This window comes from Pan paniscus, chromosome 18 (genome assembly GCF_029289425.2).
Source record: "Pan paniscus chromosome 18, NHGRI_mPanPan1-v2.0_pri, whole genome shotgun sequence".
Lineage (NCBI taxonomy): Eukaryota > Metazoa > Chordata > Mammalia > Primates > Hominidae > Pan > Pan paniscus.
Genome location: NC_073267.2, coordinates 85,345,458 through 85,365,611, shown reverse-complemented (window position 1 = coordinate 85,365,611; position 20,154 = coordinate 85,345,458). Strand labels below are relative to the sequence as shown.

General features: G+C 44.7%; 1 protein-coding gene across 6 annotated transcripts; it reads left to right on the top strand.

Annotated features, from left to right (window-relative positions):
• The first annotated feature begins 97 nt into the window (after window positions 1-97).
• Window positions 98-20,126, top strand: KARS1 (lysyl-tRNA synthetase 1). 6 transcript variants are annotated; one of them, XM_034940750.3, is made up of 15 exons: window positions 98-240; window positions 1,985-2,098; window positions 6,104-6,263; window positions 7,484-7,649; window positions 11,301-11,394; window positions 11,750-11,936; window positions 12,043-12,168; window positions 13,551-13,670; window positions 15,987-16,149; window positions 16,253-16,426; window positions 16,589-16,674; window positions 17,342-17,427; window positions 18,306-18,432; window positions 19,140-19,283; window positions 19,860-20,126. In XM_034940750.3, exons 1-15 carry the CDS (start codon window positions 137-139, stop codon window positions 19,956-19,958), a joined length of 1,950 nt encoding a protein of 649 aa, XP_034796641.3. In that variant the 5' UTR covers window positions 98-136; the 3' UTR covers window positions 19,959-20,126. The 6 variants fall into 6 exon arrangements, with proteins under 6 accessions (XP_034796641.3, XP_003829595.3, XP_003829594.4 ...); XM_003829547.7 differs by lacking the exon at window positions 1,985-2,098 and adding an exon at window positions 3,357-3,536 and having other exon boundaries at window positions 107-240; XM_063597776.1 differs by lacking the exon at window positions 1,985-2,098 and adding an exon at window positions 3,357-3,536 and having other exon boundaries at window positions 150-354.
• Window positions 20,127-20,154: the final 28 nt, after the last annotated feature.

Genomic DNA, 20,154 nt, shown 5'->3' with positions numbered 1-20,154 from the left:
GACTGAGCTGTCACCGCAGACGCCTCTGCCGCGAAGCGCAGCACTGGGCCTGCGCAGCAGCTGCCGCGGCGCATCGAGAGTGCCCGCCCCCTCTCCCCCGGAAGAGGTGGGGCTTCGCACCTTGACCTGGAAATTAATGTACTATCCTCCTTACTTTTGGGTCGGGCCCTCCGGGAAGATGGCGGCCGTGCAGGCGGCCGAGGTGAAAGTGGATGGCAGCGAGCCGAAACTGAGCAAGAAGTGAGTGTCGCTGCGAGTCTTTAAAGCCTTTGCGGTAGGAGAGTCTGGGCTGGGAAGCGCCGCGAGGTTCCCACCAAGGCTGCTGTGCCGGGGCCTTCTTGCCGGCTCTCGTGGGTACGCACATGCTGAGACGTGGTGGCTGCGCCCTGCAGACCACGTACCCCGGGATACCCCGGGCACGCCGGCTCCCCGTTCCCGGCTGGCACCGGCGGGATGCTCCCATCATACTCCTAGAGTTAAGAGACTGTGGAGGAGGAACTGGGACGAGAACTAAGAGTTATCAGAAAAGAAAAGCGAAACTTCCTGCTTAGCTTCATCGTCCTTTCTGAGAAATGCATTCTTTTGTTGAGCCACTCAGTAAACGTGGAAGTTGGAGAAATGTTAAATACCCTAGCTTTTCAGAAAGACCTTCAAAATTTTCTGGGCTTCACTAAGGTCATTCTGAACGTTATGTATTAAAAGGGATCAGTTCTAAAACTGTCATGCATCTACCCGTATGGGTTATTCAATAGATACCTGTGAGTATTAAGTGATCAACGTCTAACAGTAGAGACCATCTTAATTCAGCCTGATATCTTTGTTAACCACTCCCAAATCCCTGGAGTATGTAGGTTAACATAGATAAGTCAGGATTAGCCACCCTTTAACTGGCTGTCTTATATTCTCATTAGCGTTCCCCATTTGAACCACAGAACACAGGTAATTGAGTGTTTTATCATTGCTAGGAAGATGGTACATAGTACCATTCCAGAGGCATACGAGAGGGCTTAATCCCCGTGGCGCGCACTTGTTATCCCAGCTACTCGGGAGACTGAGGCGGGAGAATCGCTTTAACCCGGGAGGCGGAGGTTGCAGTGTGCTGAAGTCGTGCCACTGCACTCCAGCCTGGGAGACTTGAGGTAGCGGTCTCGGTCCTTCAGGGACTGCAAGAAGTGCTGCGTGAGCGAGCCCTTCTCCATCGCTTTCCCCAAGGCGTTACTGAGACAGAGCCAGACCCTGAATGAAAAAGAAAAGAGAAATGATGTTTCCTTTTTTTTTTTTAAGATGGAGTCTCGCTCTGTCGCCAGGCTGGAGTGCAGTGGCGCGATCTTGGCTCACTGCAACCTTCGCTGCCAGGGTTCAAGCGATTCTCCTGCCTCAGCCTCCCGAGTAGCTGGGATTACAGGCGTGTGCCACCATGGCTGGCCAATTTTTGTATTTTTAGTAGAGACGGGGTTTCACCATGTTGGGCAGGATGGTCTCAATCTCGTTACCTTGTGATCCGCCCACCTTGGCCTCCCAAAGTGCTGGGATGACAGGCGTGAGCCACCACCCCCGGCCTGATGTTTCCTTTTGTGTCCCTGGCTTTGTGCTTCAAATATCTTAGAAAAGGTATAAGAGAAATTGTCTAAGTTTATAGTTGGGTAGGACCTTAATATATTGTCCTTTATTAGAGCAATCCGATGGACTTCCATAAAAGTTTGGAACCTGGTCTTTGGACTGCTACCTTAGAGAAAATTGACTTGACTTTAATCTATTAAGTCAAATTTAATTGAATGTGGTGTATCTGTGATATACGATCCTAAAGTTTAGTTCATTCTTTCAAACCACCTATGATAATCAATTACATTGAATTGAATTTTAGGACTGTATATCACAGGTGAAAGCAGGGTTTCCAGTTCAGAGTGTGTTTTTAGGTAAACGGAGAAAAGTGGTTAATTCCTCTTTACTGACTTTTTTTTTTTTTTTTTTTTTTTGGAGGCAGAGTCGTTGTTGCCCCGGCTGGATTGCAGCGGTGCGATTTCAGCCCACGGCAACTTGCAACTCCCGGGTTCAAGCAATTCTGGTGCTTCAGCCTCCCAAGTACCTGGGACTACAGGTGCATGCCACAACACCCGGTTAAATTTTTGTATTTTAGTAGAGACGGGATTTCACCTTGTTGCCCAGGCTGGCGTCAAACTCCTGAGATCAGGTGATCCGTCCGGCTCAACCCCACAAAGCGCTAGGATTATAGGCGTGAGCCACCACTCCCTGCTTCACTGACTTTTCTAAAATTAAATACAGCTACTACTTTTTTGACCAGCTTTTCTGTGCCAGGCACAATGCTAGATCTCTACAAGCTTTCTGTCTAATCTCAATAATAACCTTGCAAGAGGAGTTATTGTCCATTTTTCAAATTAATAAACTGAGGCCCTAGTAATTAAATGCATTATTAAAGTGTGCATTCCTAAAATATAGTGTAGCACTGATCCAGAGCACTGGAGCACGGATCTGAACTCAGGCCTGTGACTCCACAGTCCATGCTCTGTATCCTGACTGCACAGCACTACTCACGTTGTCTTACCTGTCATTGATCTCTATTCCTCTAGTTACCATGAGCTAAAATAACTTTTTTCTGATTAACATTTCCTTCCGTTTATTGTTCTGGGGAATTCCTTGGTCTGAAATTTTTAGTAAGCACCATTTTGTGCCAGGTATTGACTCCAAGTTTAAAAGCAGATGTGCTCCCTGCCCAAGTGAAATAGCCTCCTCAAATTTATTTGAACACGGTAAAGAAGGTGATCTCTGTAATTCTGTTGCCTTCCAGTGTTGATAATGTATAAACACAACGCAGTCTAGGGACCTTCCTGAAATTCTGCTTTCCCCTTGTTCCTAGAGTTCCATACAAGTCTTCTCTTTGACACGTATTTTTGTGTGGCTTGCATTTATCTTTGTCTAGAGTTTGCAATTGATAGTGACAGTTTCCTCTTATTTTATATGCTTCCTATTGCCATCTTGTGGCCAGGAATTTCCTCTCCAGGTGAGAAACCACACTTCAGGGCTTCAGAAAGTGCCTCACATCCTGTTCCCATATTCTAGGATGTTGTGAGCATTTTTACCTGTGAGCTATCCATTAACTTGCTGTTGGCTTTACCCCAGATATGCATGTTTTTCCACAGTCAGGACTAAGAACATTGTCAGTTACAGTTGTAGCACAGAGAGTGTTACAGGGTTGCTATCAGTTAAGACAGTCTTAAGTTAAATGGGACTAAAAGGTACTAGAAGCATGGTCCCCCTCCCCAACCCATAAGAGAGTTGGTTGGGTATATGTATACTGTCTGTCCCATCTGACACCACATCTCTGTGTTTCCCGCTAGGTGGTGGTAATCATTAGTTCCAGGGTGCTCTGCCATGTTGACGCAAGCTGCTGTAAGGCTTGTTAGGGGGTCTCTGCGCAAAACCTCCTGGGCAGAGTGGGGTCACAGGGAACTGCGACTGGGTCAACTTGCTCCTTTCACAGCGCCTCACAAGGACAAGTCATTTTCTGATCAAAGAAGGTTGGTGCCCATTACCTTCTTTATTGCTCTGGAAGCAAAAATTATTTCCTTACTTGGTTCATTTTCTGTTAAGCCTCTGGCTAAGTCTTTGGACTTGTTGCTAAGGAAACAAGGAGCCCTAATACCAAAACCAATAGTAGTTTCTCATTTTCTCTTTAGTAAATTCAAATCATCTCTCCTTACAGTCTTGAGATGACATGTGGATCTTATTCTAGAAGAGTGCTGAGAACAAAACCTTTGTTTGAACAAATAATTTCTAATGCCAGCTATTTCCCTTTTCTGTCTTTCTGGAGTTTTGTGTGATCTTGAGATTAATGTGGTTTCTGGTCTTAGTGCTATCCCTAGGACCTTTTTGGATTATCCTTAAGATTGATTTGATTTATGAGGAGCACCTGGTTGAGTGGAAAACAGATTTATCTTAATTCTAGAAGAAGGAGACAGCCTAATCTTAGCAGTCCACTGACTGAATTATAGCATGATAGCACCAGCACAGTGTTTTGGAAAGGTTGTCTTTACAAATTTTATAAGACATTATATGTAGAAAAAGCTGTCAACTTTGAAACCATTCAGAATCTGTTTTTCTTTTTTAAAAGATAAAAGATTCGGCCAGGCGTGGTGGCTCACGCCTGTAATCCCAGCACTTTGGGAGGCCAAGACAGGCAGATCACGAGGTCAGGAGATCGAGACCATCCTGGCTAACACGGTGAAACCCCATCTTTACTAAAAATACCAAAAAAATTAGCCGGGCGTGGTGGCGGGCACCTGTAGTCCCAGCTACTCCAGAGTCTGAGGCAGGAAAATGGTGTGAACCCGGGAGGCAGAGCTTACAGTGATCCGAGATCGCACCACTGCACTCCAGCCTGGGCAACACAGCGAGACTCTGTCTCAAAACAAAAAAAAAAAAAAAAAAAAGGTGAAAGATTCAAAACCTCAATTCATTTTTTTAAGTTATTCTAAATTCATATCGAAAATGAAGGATGTGTCCTGAAGCCAGAATGTTTGCGGGCATGACTTGGGATCTTCTGCTGTGGTTCACTATTGCAGAATATTTGATTATGTTCAGCGGTTTGAAAGAATGATCCATAAATTGTCTTTGAATAGTAAAGATATCCCTCCCTACACCAATCTGTTTAGTTTCTGGTTTCAGATAGCAAATTCAGACCATAAGAGACATGAACATATCATACAGAACAGCTCAAAGTTGTCCGCATTACTTTGGTTTTTCAGGTTCAAGTGGTAAGTATCAAGAGTTTGGATACCAAGTGATTTAACCAGAAATGTATTTAAATCTATATGAGGCACAGAGAGTAAAGGGTTAAGATACTAAAAGATACCTAGAAAGCTCACATTTGGTTAGCTGAATGCCAGGGTCAGGGTAATCCCTTTATACAAACATTATCTCATTACACACCATAACAACTGGTGGGGGTTGTCTATTATTATTTTCGTTTCACATGTGAGAAGTTAATTCACTCGTCCAAGTCACATAATTGACAAGCGTGTTGGAATTTAGTCCCAGGCAGCCTGACTACAAAGATGGTATATTACCCCCTGTACTATACTGCTTTGCACACCGTTCTATTTTGTTGTCTAAGTCAGACTCCAGTGGGCAAAGTGAGACTAATGCTGACAGCCATTCTTGGAGAGACTGTTGATAGGGGAGGTCTCCTTGAGTGCTAAAGAGCCGGCTCTTCCTTACTATCATTCTAACTCACTCTTAGGGGAGAGATAGAGAGAGGGGGTAGCAGAGGGCTGGAGATGTTGCCTTATCATGTATTAGATCTGGCATTGGAGGGGTCAGGTGGCTCACACCTGTAATCCTAGCACTTTGGGAGACCAAGGCAGGCAGATCACTTGAGGAAAGGAGTTTGAGACCAGTCTGGCCAACGTGGTGAAACCTCGTCTCACTAAAAATACATAAATTAGTTGAGTGTGGTGGTACACACCTGTAATCCCAGCTACTCAGGAGGCTGAGGCACGAGAATCCCTTGAAACCCAGGAGGCAGAGATTGCAGTAAGCTGAGATTGTGACTGCACTCCAGCCTGGGCCACAGAGCAAAACTCTGTCTCATAAAAAAAAAAAAAAAAAAAAAAAAAAAAAAAAAAAGACCTGGCACTGTTGGAACTTCACCTTCTAGGGGGATACTAAACAACTAAGATTCAGTCACTGTCCTCAAGGAGCTGCCTAACCTAATTAGCTCAAGAAAAGCCTATTCTAATTTTCTAGAAAACCTTTTCTCCTATTCAAAACTAATGCATAGGATTTTCTTTGTCTTGGTACATCTTGGTTTTAGTTGGGACCTAATGCCAAGGACCTGAGACTGGCAAGCAGAGACAGAGTGATTTTTCACATCTTTGTTCTAAGCTTATTTTTCCCTTTGTGTCTTTCACATAAAGAGTTTAGTGACAAGCTACTTGAGCTGAGCTGTGGGTGTGGAATTGAGGGGTATAGAACTGAGCAAGAGCATTTCTCCTGGGCGATTCATGTTTTTGATAAGTTGCTAGGGGCAGAACATAGAGGACTCTTCAGGCAGCTAACACATTGAACGCTTTCATCTTTCCAACAGTGAGCTGAAGAGACGCCTGAAAGCTGAGAAGAAAGTAGCAGAGAAGGAGGCCAAACAGAAAGAGCTCAGTGAGAAACAGCTAAGCCAAGCCACCGCTGCTGCCACCAACCACACCACTGATAATGGTGTGGGTCCTGAGGAAGAGAGCGTGGACCCAAATGTGAGTTCCCTGGGCCATCAGCATGGTTGGGCACAGGAAAGCTTCTGATGAGGCTTCTGGCAGATTCTTTGGGACTGGACAGTAGGAGGGACCAGTATGCCTGAGGTCACTGCCAGGGATAAGGGAGGGTCTCCCACTGCATCTGGTTAAAGGCACAGACCCTGAGTGTTTTTTATGTCAACCCCCAAAAGGCATTTGGGAGAGTCCAGCATTCAAGTGAATTAACCTTCCTTGGAATTAGCTTGACCTTGAGGCCCCAGGGAAAGTGTCTCTCTAAAGATTGCCTGAGGTTTACTTTAGACCAGGGGCTGGCAAACTACAGTCCACCAGCCAAACCCACTTCTCCATGCCCCCACTTTATCCTTCCCTCCCTGGTTTTTTGTTTTTGTTTTTGTTTTTTTGAGGCAAAGTCTCATTCTGTCACCCAGGCTGGAGTGCAGTGGTGTGATCTCACTGCAACCTCCGCCTCCCCGGTTCAAGTGATTCTCCTTCCTCAGCCTCCCAAGTAACTGGGGTTAGAGGCGCACACCACTACACCTTGTTAATGTTGGCCAGGCTGGTCTTGAACTCCTGGCCTCAAGTGATCCACCCGCCTCGGGCTCCCAGAGTACTAGGATTACAGGCATGAGCCACCACACCTTGCCCCTCCTTGGTTTTACTAGTAAAATTGTATTGGAACACAGCTGTGCTCATTTGTTTACGTATTTCTGAGGCTGCTTTCCCCCTGAAACAGCAGAGTTGAGAAGTTGCATCAGAAAAGCTTTGTGAGAAAGGCTGCTGTAGAGTATTCCTTGTTTACATTCTCCAGGCCCCATGCCTTGGGGAAAAGTCTGATGTGTCGCCAGAGGTAGGAGAGTAGTTAAGAACATAAGTAGTTAAGAACATAAGTGACTCAACTCACCATGCAAATGTGGTCTACAAAAGTGACAACAAGGCCACCTGTACCAATTAAAAATTAAACTTTTATGATTTTAGGCAGAACTCAGATTTTTCTTTTTGTTGACTCTTGCATTTTGAAATGCTGGCCTCTGGCCGCCCTGCATATTTTAAGTGCAAATCTCACTCCATATTCAATCCTGTAATGCAGAGGTCTTGGTTAAAGAAAACAATGTATTGGGGTCACTCGGGGGCAGAATACTGCCCTCTGCTAAGTGGGCCCCACTGGTCTGACCAGGTTCAACTTCTCAAGGGCTTTTTTTTTTTTTTTTTTTTTTAAACAGCAATACTACAAAATCCGCAGTCAAGCAATTCATCAGCTGAAGGTCAATGGGGAAGACCCATACCCACACAAGTTCCATGTAGACATCTCACTCACTGACTTCATCCAAAAATATAGTCACCTGCAGCCTGGGGATCACCTGACTGACATCACCTTAAAGGTGGCAGGTAGGAACTCTCCCTGGCAAATCACTGAACTCCCACAACAGGTAGGCCTGCAGCTTCAGTAGCACAAGGGAAGGTCTGGGTTGGTCTTGTTCTCAAGTAGCCTGTGTCTGAAGCTACTTTACTAAGGACAGTGCCATTATATCTACACAGAAAGAAGCAGAGCAGCCCCGAGACATGGAATCATATTCCAGATGAGGTAGTGCTACAAAGAGAGGGGCTTTCTCTATAAGGATTCCCTTCATCAGCAAGAATCAGCGGTAGAAGTCTCAGGCTTCTAAGAATTCCAATCTTTGGCCTAAGAATGCTTTGCACTGAGACAGTATTTCTAGAACATTGCTCTTTTGGAGTTGTAGTATCTTGGGTGAGATCTTCTTTTCCTAAATTTAAAAAACAAACAAAAAAAATCACATCTTTTCCTTGCCCTCTCCCACCAAATAGTAAAACTATCAGTTGTAGAAAATTTAGAATAGTCAAAGAAGCACGGAGAGAAAGTTTTGATTACGCATAATCCTACCACCTAGAGAGAATTCCTGGCAGGACCTAAATGCCCAAAAGATTTCTTCTTTAAAGTGCAGTGATTTTACTAAAATCTTTTTTTTTTTTTTTTTTTTTTTTTGAGATATAGTCTCATTCTGTCTCCCAGGCTGGAATGCAGTGGTGCCATCTCAGCTTACTGCAACCTCTGCCCCCCAGGTTCAAGCAATTCTCCTGCCTCAGCCTCCCGAGTACCTGGGATTACAGGCACCTGCCACCACGCCCGGCTAAGTTTTGTATTTTTAGTAGAGATGGGGCTTCGCCATATTGACCAGGCTGGTCTCGAACTCCTGACCTCAGGTGATCCACCTGCCTCGGCTTCCCAAAGTGCTGGGATTACAGGCGTGAGCCGCCACACCCTGCCACTAAAATATTTATTGATGTTAGTTATTCTAGTTCAGTATTCTCAGATACACAGTGTGCTCTGAGATCTTTTCACATCTGTGTATTCAGATTTTTATTTTTTTATTTTTTTATTTTTATTTTTTTGAGGCGAAGTCTTGCTCTTGTCCCCCAGGCTGGAGTGCAATGGCGCAATCTCGGCTCACTGCAACCTCCGCCTCCCGGGTTCAAGTGATTCTCCTGCCTCAGCCTCCCCAGTAGCTGGGATTACAGGCGCCTGCCACCATGCCCAGCTAATTTTTGTATCTTTAGTAGAGACGGAGTTTCACCATGTTGGCCAGGCTGGTCTCGAACTCCTGACTTCAGGTGATCCACCTGCCACGGCCTTCCAAAGTGCTGGGATTACAGGCCTGAGCCACTGTGCCCAGCAGATCTTTTTTATTTTAATTGTTTGTTTTTATTCTGTTTCTTGCTTTACATTTCCTTTGGGACTTTTATCTGCATACTGGATCATCTTGATTCTTTTCGATAATTGTCACTTTATCTCAAATCCTTTTTATCTTTCTTTATACTTTGATTTTTAAATTTTATCCTCCTTTTCACTTTCTATTTCTCTTAAGGCATTATTTGTTGTATTCAGTTACTATTTCCTTATAGCTTAGTCTGCATTTTCTGAAAGATTTTTTACTTTATTTCTAATTCTTTCATGTGTTATCACCTCATTTCTTAGTTTTTCTAGTTCTAATTTGTGTTCTTTCATGTTTTGCGTCTTTTTCTTCATGTCTTTCAGCTCATTGTTGAATAGTAAGTTAGAATTTTTTGCTTTTCACGGCACGTACTCACTCATAAGTGAGAGTTGAACAATAAGAACACATGGACACAGGGGAGGGGAACATCACACACTGGGGCCTGTCGAGGGGCGGGGGGACCAGGGAGGGACAGGGTTAGGACAAATACCTAATGCATGCGGAGCTTAAAACCTAGATGACAGGTTGATAGGTACAGCAAACCACCATGGCACATGTATACCTATATGACAAATCTGCGTGTTCTGCACATGTATCCCAGAACTTAAAGTAAAATTTAAAAAAAAAAAAGGAATTTTTTGTTTTTCTAAGCATGTCTGTCTTGAGTGCTTTTATTTTGTCTAGAGGGGTGTTATTCTCCTTCTGTCTCTCCATTTTTAGTTTTTTAAGTAACTTTATATGGTATGTGAGCCCAGTGCTTTTATGTTGCTTACATTTACATGAAATCAGTTTTCCTGAATGTTCAAAGGAAGCTCGGTTTCGTTTTTCCGGTGAGCTCCCTCTTGTTTTTGTGGCGTGTTCAGAAATACTGCAGCTTGTTTTTTGAGATTTCCTGGTTCTCTTCTTCTTCCTCACTTTTTTTGGGTCTTCTTCTTTTTTTTTTTTTTTTTTGGTCTCTTTTTTCCTTGTCCTGTTCAGTTTTTACGGTCTTGTCCTAGAAGGGAGCCTGGCTGTTGAGAGGGTTTCTGTGGGCTCTACTCCTCATTCCCTTTAGATTTTTTTTTTTTTTTTTTTTTTTTTTGAGACTGAGTTTTGCTCTTATTGCCCAGGCTGGAGTGCAATGCCGTGATCTCAGCTCACTGCAACCTCCGCCTCCCAGGTTCAAGCGATTCTCCTGCCTCAGCCTCCCAAGTAGCTGGGATTACAGGCGTGCGCCACCACGCCTGGCTAATTCTGTATTTTTTTTTAGTAGAGACAGGGTTTCTCCATGTTGGTCAGGCTGGTCTTGAACTCCCAGCCTTACGTGATCTGCCTGCCTCGGCCTCCCAAAGTCCTGGGATTACAAGCGTGAGCCACAGCACCTGGCCCCCTTTAGATCTTCTTAATGCAACCCTCACCTGTATGGAAACGGACACATCCCCTCCCAGTTTCAGCTGCTCTCCCCCAGTGAGCCTGGAGGAAAAGGTTCACATTTTCCAGAGGATACCTTTGGCCATTTGGGGGCTTTCCAGTTCTCAGATCCCTCCCATACCCCATTTCTCCCCACTGCTTTTTCCCCGTATAGAGGTCTTATGGCTCTTGGTGGTTTGCCTCGTTGCTTATATTTGGGGGTCCTTGGCAACGTCTTCCCACAGCATTTTGTTGTAAATTTTGTCCATGGATTTTTCGCTTTGCCTCTCTAGCTGTGCTTTCTATTTTTATGTGAGGATTCAGGGAAATCCAAAAACTATGCTGCTACCAGCACCACCATCTTCTAGGCATCCAGTGACTTAATCTTGAAAGCTAGATCCTGAAAGCATGTCTTTAACTGGTTTGAATGGACATTGTTGGTTTGAGGGAAAAGATGGGGATTAAACCTCAAGCTAAAATCAGATTGTACTGCTTTGCATTGTGCCCTGACCAAAAAAAAAAAAAAAATGCAGGCCGGGTGTGGGGGCTCACACCTGTAATCCCAGCACTTTGGGAGGCTGAGGTGGGTGGATCACTTCAGCCCAGGAGTTCAAGACCAGCCTGGGCAACATGATGAAACCCCCTCTCTACTTTAAAAAAAAAAAAAAAAATTAGCCGAGTGTGGTGGTGTGCATCTGTAATCCCAGCTACTCAGGAGGCTGAAACAGGAGAATCACTTGAACCTGGGAGGCGGAGGCTGCATTGAGCTGAGATCATGCCACTGCACTCCAGCCTGGGCAACAGAGCAAGACTCTGTCCCAAAAAAAAAAAAAAATGCAGAGGGAGTTTTTTTTTGACACTGATACCATAAAATGACTTCTGATTCTGTCAGTCAGTATTTTTGCTCTTCTTTTTCTAGGTAGGATCCATGCCAAAAGAGCTTCTGGGGGAAAGCTCATCTTCTATGATCTTCGAGGAGAGGGGGTGAAGTTGCAAGTCATGGCCAATTCCAGGTATCTCGAAATACCCAGTTATAGACCTTTCTTGGTTGGCCTAGAGCAACACAGCAATAGGCTGATGTGGTCTTACTGGCATTTGAAGTTAGAGTAAGAAGGAGTGGGACATGATTGGGGAAGGCTGAGAAGAGGATAATGTGGCCACCTGGTCACCTGTAAAGTAATGACTACTCTCAAGTTATATGACAGTAAAGTAAAGGATAGTCCTTTTTTAATAGTGGCCCCTGAATCTGAGGTCCTTCTTGGGCTCACATTAACTAGGTATTAACAGTTGAGTGAGGGTTCCAGAGGAGACCAGTGGTCAGTGTTCATTTGAATTGTTGTTACTGAATTACATTTCTTTTTCACTCAGAAATTATAAATCAGAAGAAGAATTTATTCATATTAATAACAAACTGCGTCGGGGAGACATAATTGGAGTTCAGGGGAATCCTGGTAAAACCAAGAAGGGTGAGCTGAGCATCATTCCGTATGAGATCACACTGCTGTCTCCCTGTTTGCATATGTTACCTCATCTTCACTTTGGCCTCAAAGACAAGGTAAGCGTTCTTGGCCTCCTAGCTGTGGCCTCTTAGCTTTCTGTTTGTTTTATCATACCTTTGGATCAGACATACCAGTGATTTCTAACTGCTGCTTTTGGTTTAGGAAACAAGGTATCGCCAGAGATACTTGGACTTGATCCTGAATGACTTTGTGAGGCAGAAATTTATCATCCGCTCTAAGATCATCACATATATAAGAAGTTTCTTGGATGAGCTGGGATTCCTAGAGGTAAGGAGAGTTCCTTGCCTGACGTGATGAGCTGCCTTGCAATGCTTGCCTCCTCCTCTCCCTTGCCTTCCTTTTCCAAAGCGTATCCTGTGTCAGGATCCTTCATGCCTAATGAGAATGTCCCCTTTCTTGCCATCGTCTCTGTTCTACCTTGTCCTGATTAGGAAGGCAGGACCGGACTTGCAAGATAATGGACAAGGTATAGGGCCATCCACATGCTAATGATGTCACATTCAATATGTATTCACGTCATTTTGCTTTTTTGTAGCATTAAGAAATATTTTTTGATTATATGAGAAAGGCAAACACACGTACCATAAAACAAATTCAAACAATAAATTAAATAGAAGCAAAACTGAAAGTGCTCTTTCACTCCTTCTGACTAACTTCCCTACCCAAACTTGAGTTTGATATGTATCCTTCCGCACCATTTACTGGGCATATATACGTATGTACATATGCATGTTGCAGATGGAGTGCACATTTGTAAAGATTTTGGAGGAGTTTTATTTTTGGTTTAAATGTGAATGAAGTCACACTATGTGTATTGTGATGGACCTGCTTTTATTTCACTTAAGATATTCTGGATCTCTTTGTATGAGATAGATACTCTTTCTTAATGCTGCATTATTTGTTTCAACAAGCATCTTTATACACATGTTCAAATGTTTCTGTAGGATGGATTTCTAGAAGTAGAATAAGTCAAACAATATAAGCAGTTAAAATTTTTTTTAAACAATCAGTTGAGATAACTCACTACCTTCAGACCAGCCTAAATTTTTAATAAATACTGGGAATTGGGCCGGGCGCAGTGGCTCACACCTGTAATCCCAGCACTTTGGGAGGCCGAGGTGAGCAGATCACAAGGTCAGGAGATCAAGACCATCCTGGCTAACACAGTGAAACCCTGTCTCTACTAAAAACACAAAAAATTAGCCAGGCGTGGTGGCAGGCACCTGTAGTCCCAGCTACTTTGGAGGCTGAGTCAGGAGAATGGTGTGAACCCAGGAGGCGGAGCTTGCCATGAGCCGAGATCGCGCTGCTGCACTCCAGCCTGGGCAACAGAGCAAGACTCCGTCTTAAAAAAAATTAAATAAATACTGCAAATTGAACTCAAGAAAGGCTATATCCATTTAGATTCTAATTTACAGCTTGTGAAAGTTCATGGTACTATATTAATGATATTAGGTATTAATAGAAATTGAGACACTGTTGTAGAAAATCATAGTGTCCTTTTTTGTCAAGCACTTGCATGTTACCGTTGAACTTATTAACATTTAGTTTGGGGTATAACAGGCTTAGACTTTATTACATGCAAAGCATGGTCTGTCCCCATGGCCTCTGGTTATCTAAGGACTGATGTTTCTCCCTGCCTTTTTTAGATTGAAACTCCCATGATGAACATCATCCCAGGGGGAGCCGTGGCCAAGCCTTTCATCACTTATCACAACGAGCTGGACATGAACTTATATATGAGAGTTGCTCCAGAACTCTATCATAAGGTAGTCAATAATAGTACACCCTTTTCCCTTAAAGAAGCAGAAAGCTGGAATACCACTGGCTAGACGGGTATAGTCAGAAATAAGAGGAACAGAGAGAGTAAAGCAGCCAAGAAAGTGTTCTGATGGGTCAGGTGTGTGGATGTGAGTAACACTTCCAGAATTTCTCTACAAGATTAATAGAGCATTGCAGGGCAGAGACCAAAGGGGTTGTCTTTCCCATGTATACAGGCACTCCTTACCTACTTTGGTTCCCCTAAAACTTTTAAGATACAGTCTTACATGGGTTAGATCTGATTTAAGTTTTTCACAGAAGAAAGAGCCTAATCTCTCTGTGGAAGTTGGAAATAAGCATCTTCAGGCCTGGTGCGGGCCTCACACCTGTAATCCCAGCACTTTGGGAGGCCAAGGCGGATGGATCACTTGAGGTCAAGAGTTTGAAACCAACCTGGCCAACATGGTGAAACCCAGTGTCTACAAAAATACAAAAATTAGCTGGGTGTGGTGGCGTGTGCCTGTAATCCCAGCTACTCGGGAGACTGAGGCAGGAGGATTGCTTGAACCCGGGAGGCAGAGGTTGCAGTGAGCCGAGATCCTGCAACTGCACTCCAGCCTGGGTGACAGAATGAGACTTCGTCTCAAAAAAAAAAAAAAAAAAAAAAGTATCTTCAAATCACTATAAAGATGTCCTGTCAAATTCCCAGGTAAATAGTGAAGATTATTATTCAGGATTCTTAGTTGCAGACAACAGAAACTGTTATAACTAGTTTAAGCAAAATAAAAATTTATTCAGCTCTATAGGTGAGGTATTGCTCCTCACAAGAGGGCATTAGCTGCGGGGGTCTGCCTGCAGACCCTGACCTAAACGATGGATGAATAAAACGTACACCGAAACACAGATACTCTGTTTTGCCAGTCCTGCTGAGTGTCCGACCACCTGCACACCAAGAGAGGTGTATTTGTCATTGCGGCCGACCCTGAGCAGCTCTCACTCCAGGCATTTATTTAGTATAGAATTAACAACAGAAGCTTTGAGTAAACACACTTGTGGATAATTAACATGGTAAGAGAGGAGTTCTAGGAATTATTAAAGTCCAGGTACCATGGTCTAAAGTAAATACCATTAGGGAGCAGTATCTTTGGTCAACCTTCCCCCAGGAGGGCCATCTGGCTGAAAGGTTAATGGAGGTAGGGTAAACAGACTTAACTGGGGAAGCCTCTATTTTCCGTAGTATTTACCCTATGACCTAATGCTCTAAGGTAAGAACCGGCTGCCTTCAGCCTGTTCAATTATTACAAGCTATGTAACCTTTTGGCCTTCCAAAAGGTTTGTGACTATTCCTTATAACTTTCCCCAATATTTCCTTTTAATATTTCTGCCACCATCCTGAGTGAATCCCAACACAGAGGAAGCTCACAGTCCCCAGGAGGATCAGAGAATCAGGCTTGGAAACTATACAATTAGGAATGATTCTGAGTCATATTAGAATGGGCTGTTCTCATGGAGAACCCAGTGTATTTTCCTAGCAGGCACAGTTACTACAGCTCATAACCCTGGCACTAGGCACAAGTCACTGCCGCTAGGACCTCTGCAATCTAAAAGCTACATGCGACTGGCCCCCTTCACCAGAATGAATTCTATGCAATACCCACATCTTTTGTTAGTAGTTTCCATGCTGAAGTCTCACAAGTGTATCTGACTGGTGGAGCTTGGGTCACACGCCTGCAGCCTAACCCAAGAGAGGCTGCTTCCCTGGGGAGGTTCAGACTCAATGATGGGGGATGCCCAAGACAGGAAGAGTATCCAGAAGTCCTAGGCAGCCAAAAAAGAGAGGTAACTATCCACACTACAAGGGTATAAAGAGAGCAGGGTGCTTGGCATTTTGACCAGAAACCTGAGAGTATACCTAACCTGTGAAAGCCAAGTTACGGCTTTTGGAGACTGAAACTTCCCAGAGCTGTTAATACAAGATTAGCTGTCATGGGGCCGGGCGCGGTGGCTCATGCCTGTAATCCCAGCACTTTGGGAGGTGGAGGCAGGCAGATCACCTGAGGTCGGGAGTTCGAGACCAGCCTGACCAATACAGAGAAACCCTGTCTCTACTAAAAATACAAAAAAATTAGCCAGGTGTGGTGGTACATGCCTGTAATCCCAGCTACTAGGGAGGCTGGGGCAGGAGAATTGCTTGAACCTAGGAGGCAGAGGTTGCGGTGAGCTGAGATCATGCCATTGCACTCCAGCCTAGGCAACAAGAGCAAAACTCCATCTCAAAAAAAAAAAGATTAGCTGTCATGACCGTGGCCATGTGTTGTTGTTAGATGCTTGTGGTTGGTGGCATCGACCGGGTTTATGAAATTGGACGCCAGTTCCGGAATGAGGGGATTGATTTGACGCACAATCCTGAGTTCACCACCTGTGAGTTCTACATGGCCTATGCAGACTATCACGATCTCATGGAAATCACGGAGAAGATGGTTTCAGGTGACTCCTGCTCGCTCTCATACTCATCGGGTGGTTGGTATGCTGCTTTCAGAGGAGGGCTGCCTGGATTTCATTCCCGCTAAATAACAGGTTTCTCTCCCAGGGATGGTGAAGCATATTACAGGCAGTTACAAGGTCACCTACCACCCAGATGGCCCAGAGGGCCAAGCCTACGATGTTGACTTCACCCCACCCTTCCGGCGAATCAACATGGTAGAAGAGCTTGAGAAAGCCCTGGGGATGAAGCTGCCAGAAACAAACCTCTTTGAAACTGAAGGTAAAGTGACAACACTCACTCCTCCGTTGTAAGGCCCTCCTTCCTGTTCAGCTGTGAATTTGATTGGGTCAGAGCTAGAATTTCCCACACTATTCTCTTTATGTACATTTTTACTTGGCTAGTGTGATGTCTCCTGCCCTAACTTGTGCATTTGTGTCCCAGAAACTCGCAAAATTCTTGATGATATCTGTGTGGCAAAAGCTGTTGAATGCCCTCTACCTCGGACCACAGCCAGGCTCCTTGACAAGGTGAGAGGCCCCGCCTTTGTTGTACATGTCCTCATCTGGTGCTGAACAGTTCCCTCTTCCCTGGGAAAATGAACCCCACTGGGGAGAGTTCATTTCTGCAGCTTCACGGGAAAACCCTAGAGAGAGAACAAGAGAATTAACAGACTTTTAACTGTCATACTAAGCTCTGTGCCAAATAATTTATGTGTGTGATCTCAGTTAATCCCGTCCAGCTTTTAAAAAGCTATAGGGTAGGGTGGGCATGGTGGCTCACACCTGTAATCCCAGCACTTCAGGAGGCAGAGGCGGACAAATCACCTGAGATCAGGAGTTCGAAACCAGCCTGGCCAACATGGTGAAACCCTGTCTCTACAAAAAATCCAAAAATTAGCTGGGTGTGGTGGCGGGCACCTGTAATCCCCGCTATTCAGGAGGCTGAGGCACGAGAATCGCTGGAACCAGGATGCGGAGGTTGCAGCAAGCCGAGATCATGCCACTGCACTCCAGCCTGGGCGACAGAGCGAGACTCCATCTCAATAATAATAATAATAATAATAATAATAATAATAATAAATAAAAAGCTATAGGATAAACCCATCTGGATGGGAGCTGAGATCTTCTGTCTGGGCTGGGATGATCAAATACTATTCAGAAATAGTGACTAACTCTGCTTTGCTTTCTCATTAAGCTTGTTGGGGAGTTCCTGGAAGTGACTTGCATCAATCCTACATTCATCTGTGATCACCCACAGATAATGAGCCCTTTGGCTAAATGGTAAGATTCCAGTTACCTATTGCTGCATAACAGCCCCAAAACTTAGTGGTGTTAACAATTTATTGTCAAGATTTTGTGGTTTGACTGGTGGTCTTTCTGCTGGGTGGTGTTGACCAGGATAACCCAAGTGGCTTTTTTTCAACTGGGGATTCTGCCAGGGCACTTTGGTTCTCCTCCACGTGGTCACTCCACATACGATCTTATCCTCCAGGGCCTCTTCATGTGGCCTGTCTGGCAGCACAGCCTGGGCTTCCCTTCAGCATGGTGGTTGGGCTCTAAGGGGAAGCTTCCAAAAGAACAGACCTCATGCAAACACGTATCAAGCCTCTGGTGATAACCCATTGGCCAAACCAAGACATGTTGCGAGCGCAGAGTCCAGGTGAAGGAGACTACACATGGGCATGAATACAAGAGGCATGGTCCATTTTAACAGTCTGCCACGCTGGCCTGTTAGGAAGATCATTAAACCTTCCCGGTCTCTCTCACCCTCCTCACCGTTGTACCAAATGATTTGTTGCTGAGACTGCATGCAGGCTTCCGACTGCAATCAGTAACACTTTTGAGTCCACTAGAATTCAATTATTGTATTAGATGTTTGATCGTTAGACCAACCTGGCCAATATGGCGAAACCCTGTCTCTACTAAAAATACAAAAATTAGCCAGGCATAGTGGCATGGGCCTGTGATCCCGGCTACTCAAGGCTGAGGCAGGAGAAGTGCTTGAACCCAGGAGACAGAGGTTGCAGTGAGCCGAGATCACACCACTGCACTCCAGCCTGCGTGACAGAGCGAGACTCCGTCTCAAAAAAAAAAGAAAAAAAAATTTAGCTCATTAGGGGCCTCTATATTCAGCCTCCTCTTTGGTCTCCTGTCCCTAGGCACCGCTCTAAAGAGGGTCTGACTGAGCGCTTTGAGCTGTTTGTCATGAAGAAAGAGATATGCAATGCCTACACTGAGCTGAATGATCCCATGCGGCAGCGGCAGCTTTTTGAAGAACAGGCCAAGGTGAGAAAGGGGACTGTGAGCAGAAGCTGTGCCAACTCACCAGGAAATACCAGCCTTAACCCTGATCTGTGTCAGCGTATACGTTCTTGGTGACTTCAGAAGTGAAAGATAAAGCCATAGGCTTTGCTGGAGGAGTCACATTTCAAGATGGTGACTTCACCTGGTATTGACTCTGTCGTACATAAGAGGAACTTCATTATTAATCTCCGTATGGAAAGCGTGACGCTTGCCTTGAAAATACACTTGCCAAGCAAGAATATTATTTTCTTAGATTGTACATGTATTGAGGTGGCTTAGGGCTGGGAGGTAGGTAGAGATGAACGGAGAAGACAGAACCCCCACAGGCTGCCTGCAGCAGGTGTTGACACTGAGGGCTGTTTTCAGGAAATGGGAGAAAGACTCTTGCAATTGTCACAGTCTCTGAGAATTAACCTATTTGGAGTCCCAGAGCCCCAAGCAGCAGAAGGGTTTTCTTTCAGAGAAATTTGTATGTGTTCTGAGGTCGATTTCATCAGTCCTGACCTCCAGGTCTTTGAAAGAAACGGCTGCATCTTGGAGTTACTAGGAAATGAATTCCCAGCAAGTCCTGAGTGTCAGGAGCATCTCTGGAATGATGGTACTCCCACCTTGGAGCCTGGTAACATGTTCACTCACACACTGAGATATCTTAGAAGAAGGTCACCTTTTGGTTCTCTTTCCTCTTGTAGGCCAAGGCTGCAGGTGATGATGAGGCCATGTTCATAGATGAAAACTTCTGTACTGCCCTGGAATATGGGCTGCCCCCCACAGCTGGCTGGGGCATGGGCATTGATCGAGTCGCCATGTTTCTCACGGACTCCAACAACATCAAGGTACGCAGCAACCCTCCACAGAGCACACTTCCCTGAGGAAGCTGCATTGTGTTGGAGCCAGGGCATGGTGGGCCTGGAGGATAAAATTAAGGAAGGGCTTTGGGCTGGGAAGAGGAGCAGGCAGAGGAGTTCCATGCCACTCACAGGAGGGCCAGAGCCTCTGACCTTAAAGGATTTGGGTTTTTTCCTACCAGGGGCAGAAGGAATACTAATTGTTTGCATTTCTTGAGGATCCAGGGAAGTCTCCATGCATTATTTCAGCTAATTAAGTCAGCCCTATGAGGTGTAGAAACTGTTGTTTCCCATTTTTATAGATGAGGAAATCAAATTTTCATAGAAATGCGTCTATTCATCCTTTTGACATAGTGCCCTAGGCAGTGCTATGCATTTGTTCTTTGTCATCTGTAACTTGAGAGGGTCTGAGTTGAAATAAAAGAACACGTGAGCCTTTTCAGCTGGAATATACTAATCTCTGGATTTTGGTGGTAACAACAGAGGCAAGAGGAATGGGTAGATAGCTGTGAAAAAATGTTGAGAGTGCTTCTCAGCTTCAAGGTACATTCTTATCTCCCACAGGAAGTACTTCTGTTTCCTGCCATGAAACCCGAAGACAAGAAGGAGAATGTAGCAACCACTGATACACTGGAAAGCACAACAGTTGGCACTTCTGTCTAGAAAATAATAATTGCAAGTTGTATAACTCAGGCGTCTTTGCATTTCTGCGAAAGATCAAGGTCTGCAAGGGAATTCTTGTGTGCTGCTTTCCATTTGACACCGCAGTTCTGTTCAGCCATCAGAAGAGAGACAAGGAATTAAAATTTTCTTTTTAATCCTGTTACCAAATAAGCCATTTGTCTCTTCTCTTTACTTT

Coding starts and splice junctions, on each gene's coding strand:
- KARS1 (XM_034940750.3), top strand. CDS start 137: ATGTACTATCCTCCTTACTTTTGGGTCGGGCCCTCCGGGAAGATGGCG. Junction 2,099..6,103: donor CCAAGTACCTGGGACTACAG/GTGCATGCCACA, acceptor TCTTTCCAACAG/TGAGCTGAAGAGACGCCTGA. Junction 19,284..19,859: donor CGGACTCCAACAACATCAAG/GTACGCAGCAAC, acceptor TATCTCCCACAG/GAAGTACTTCTGTTTCCTGC.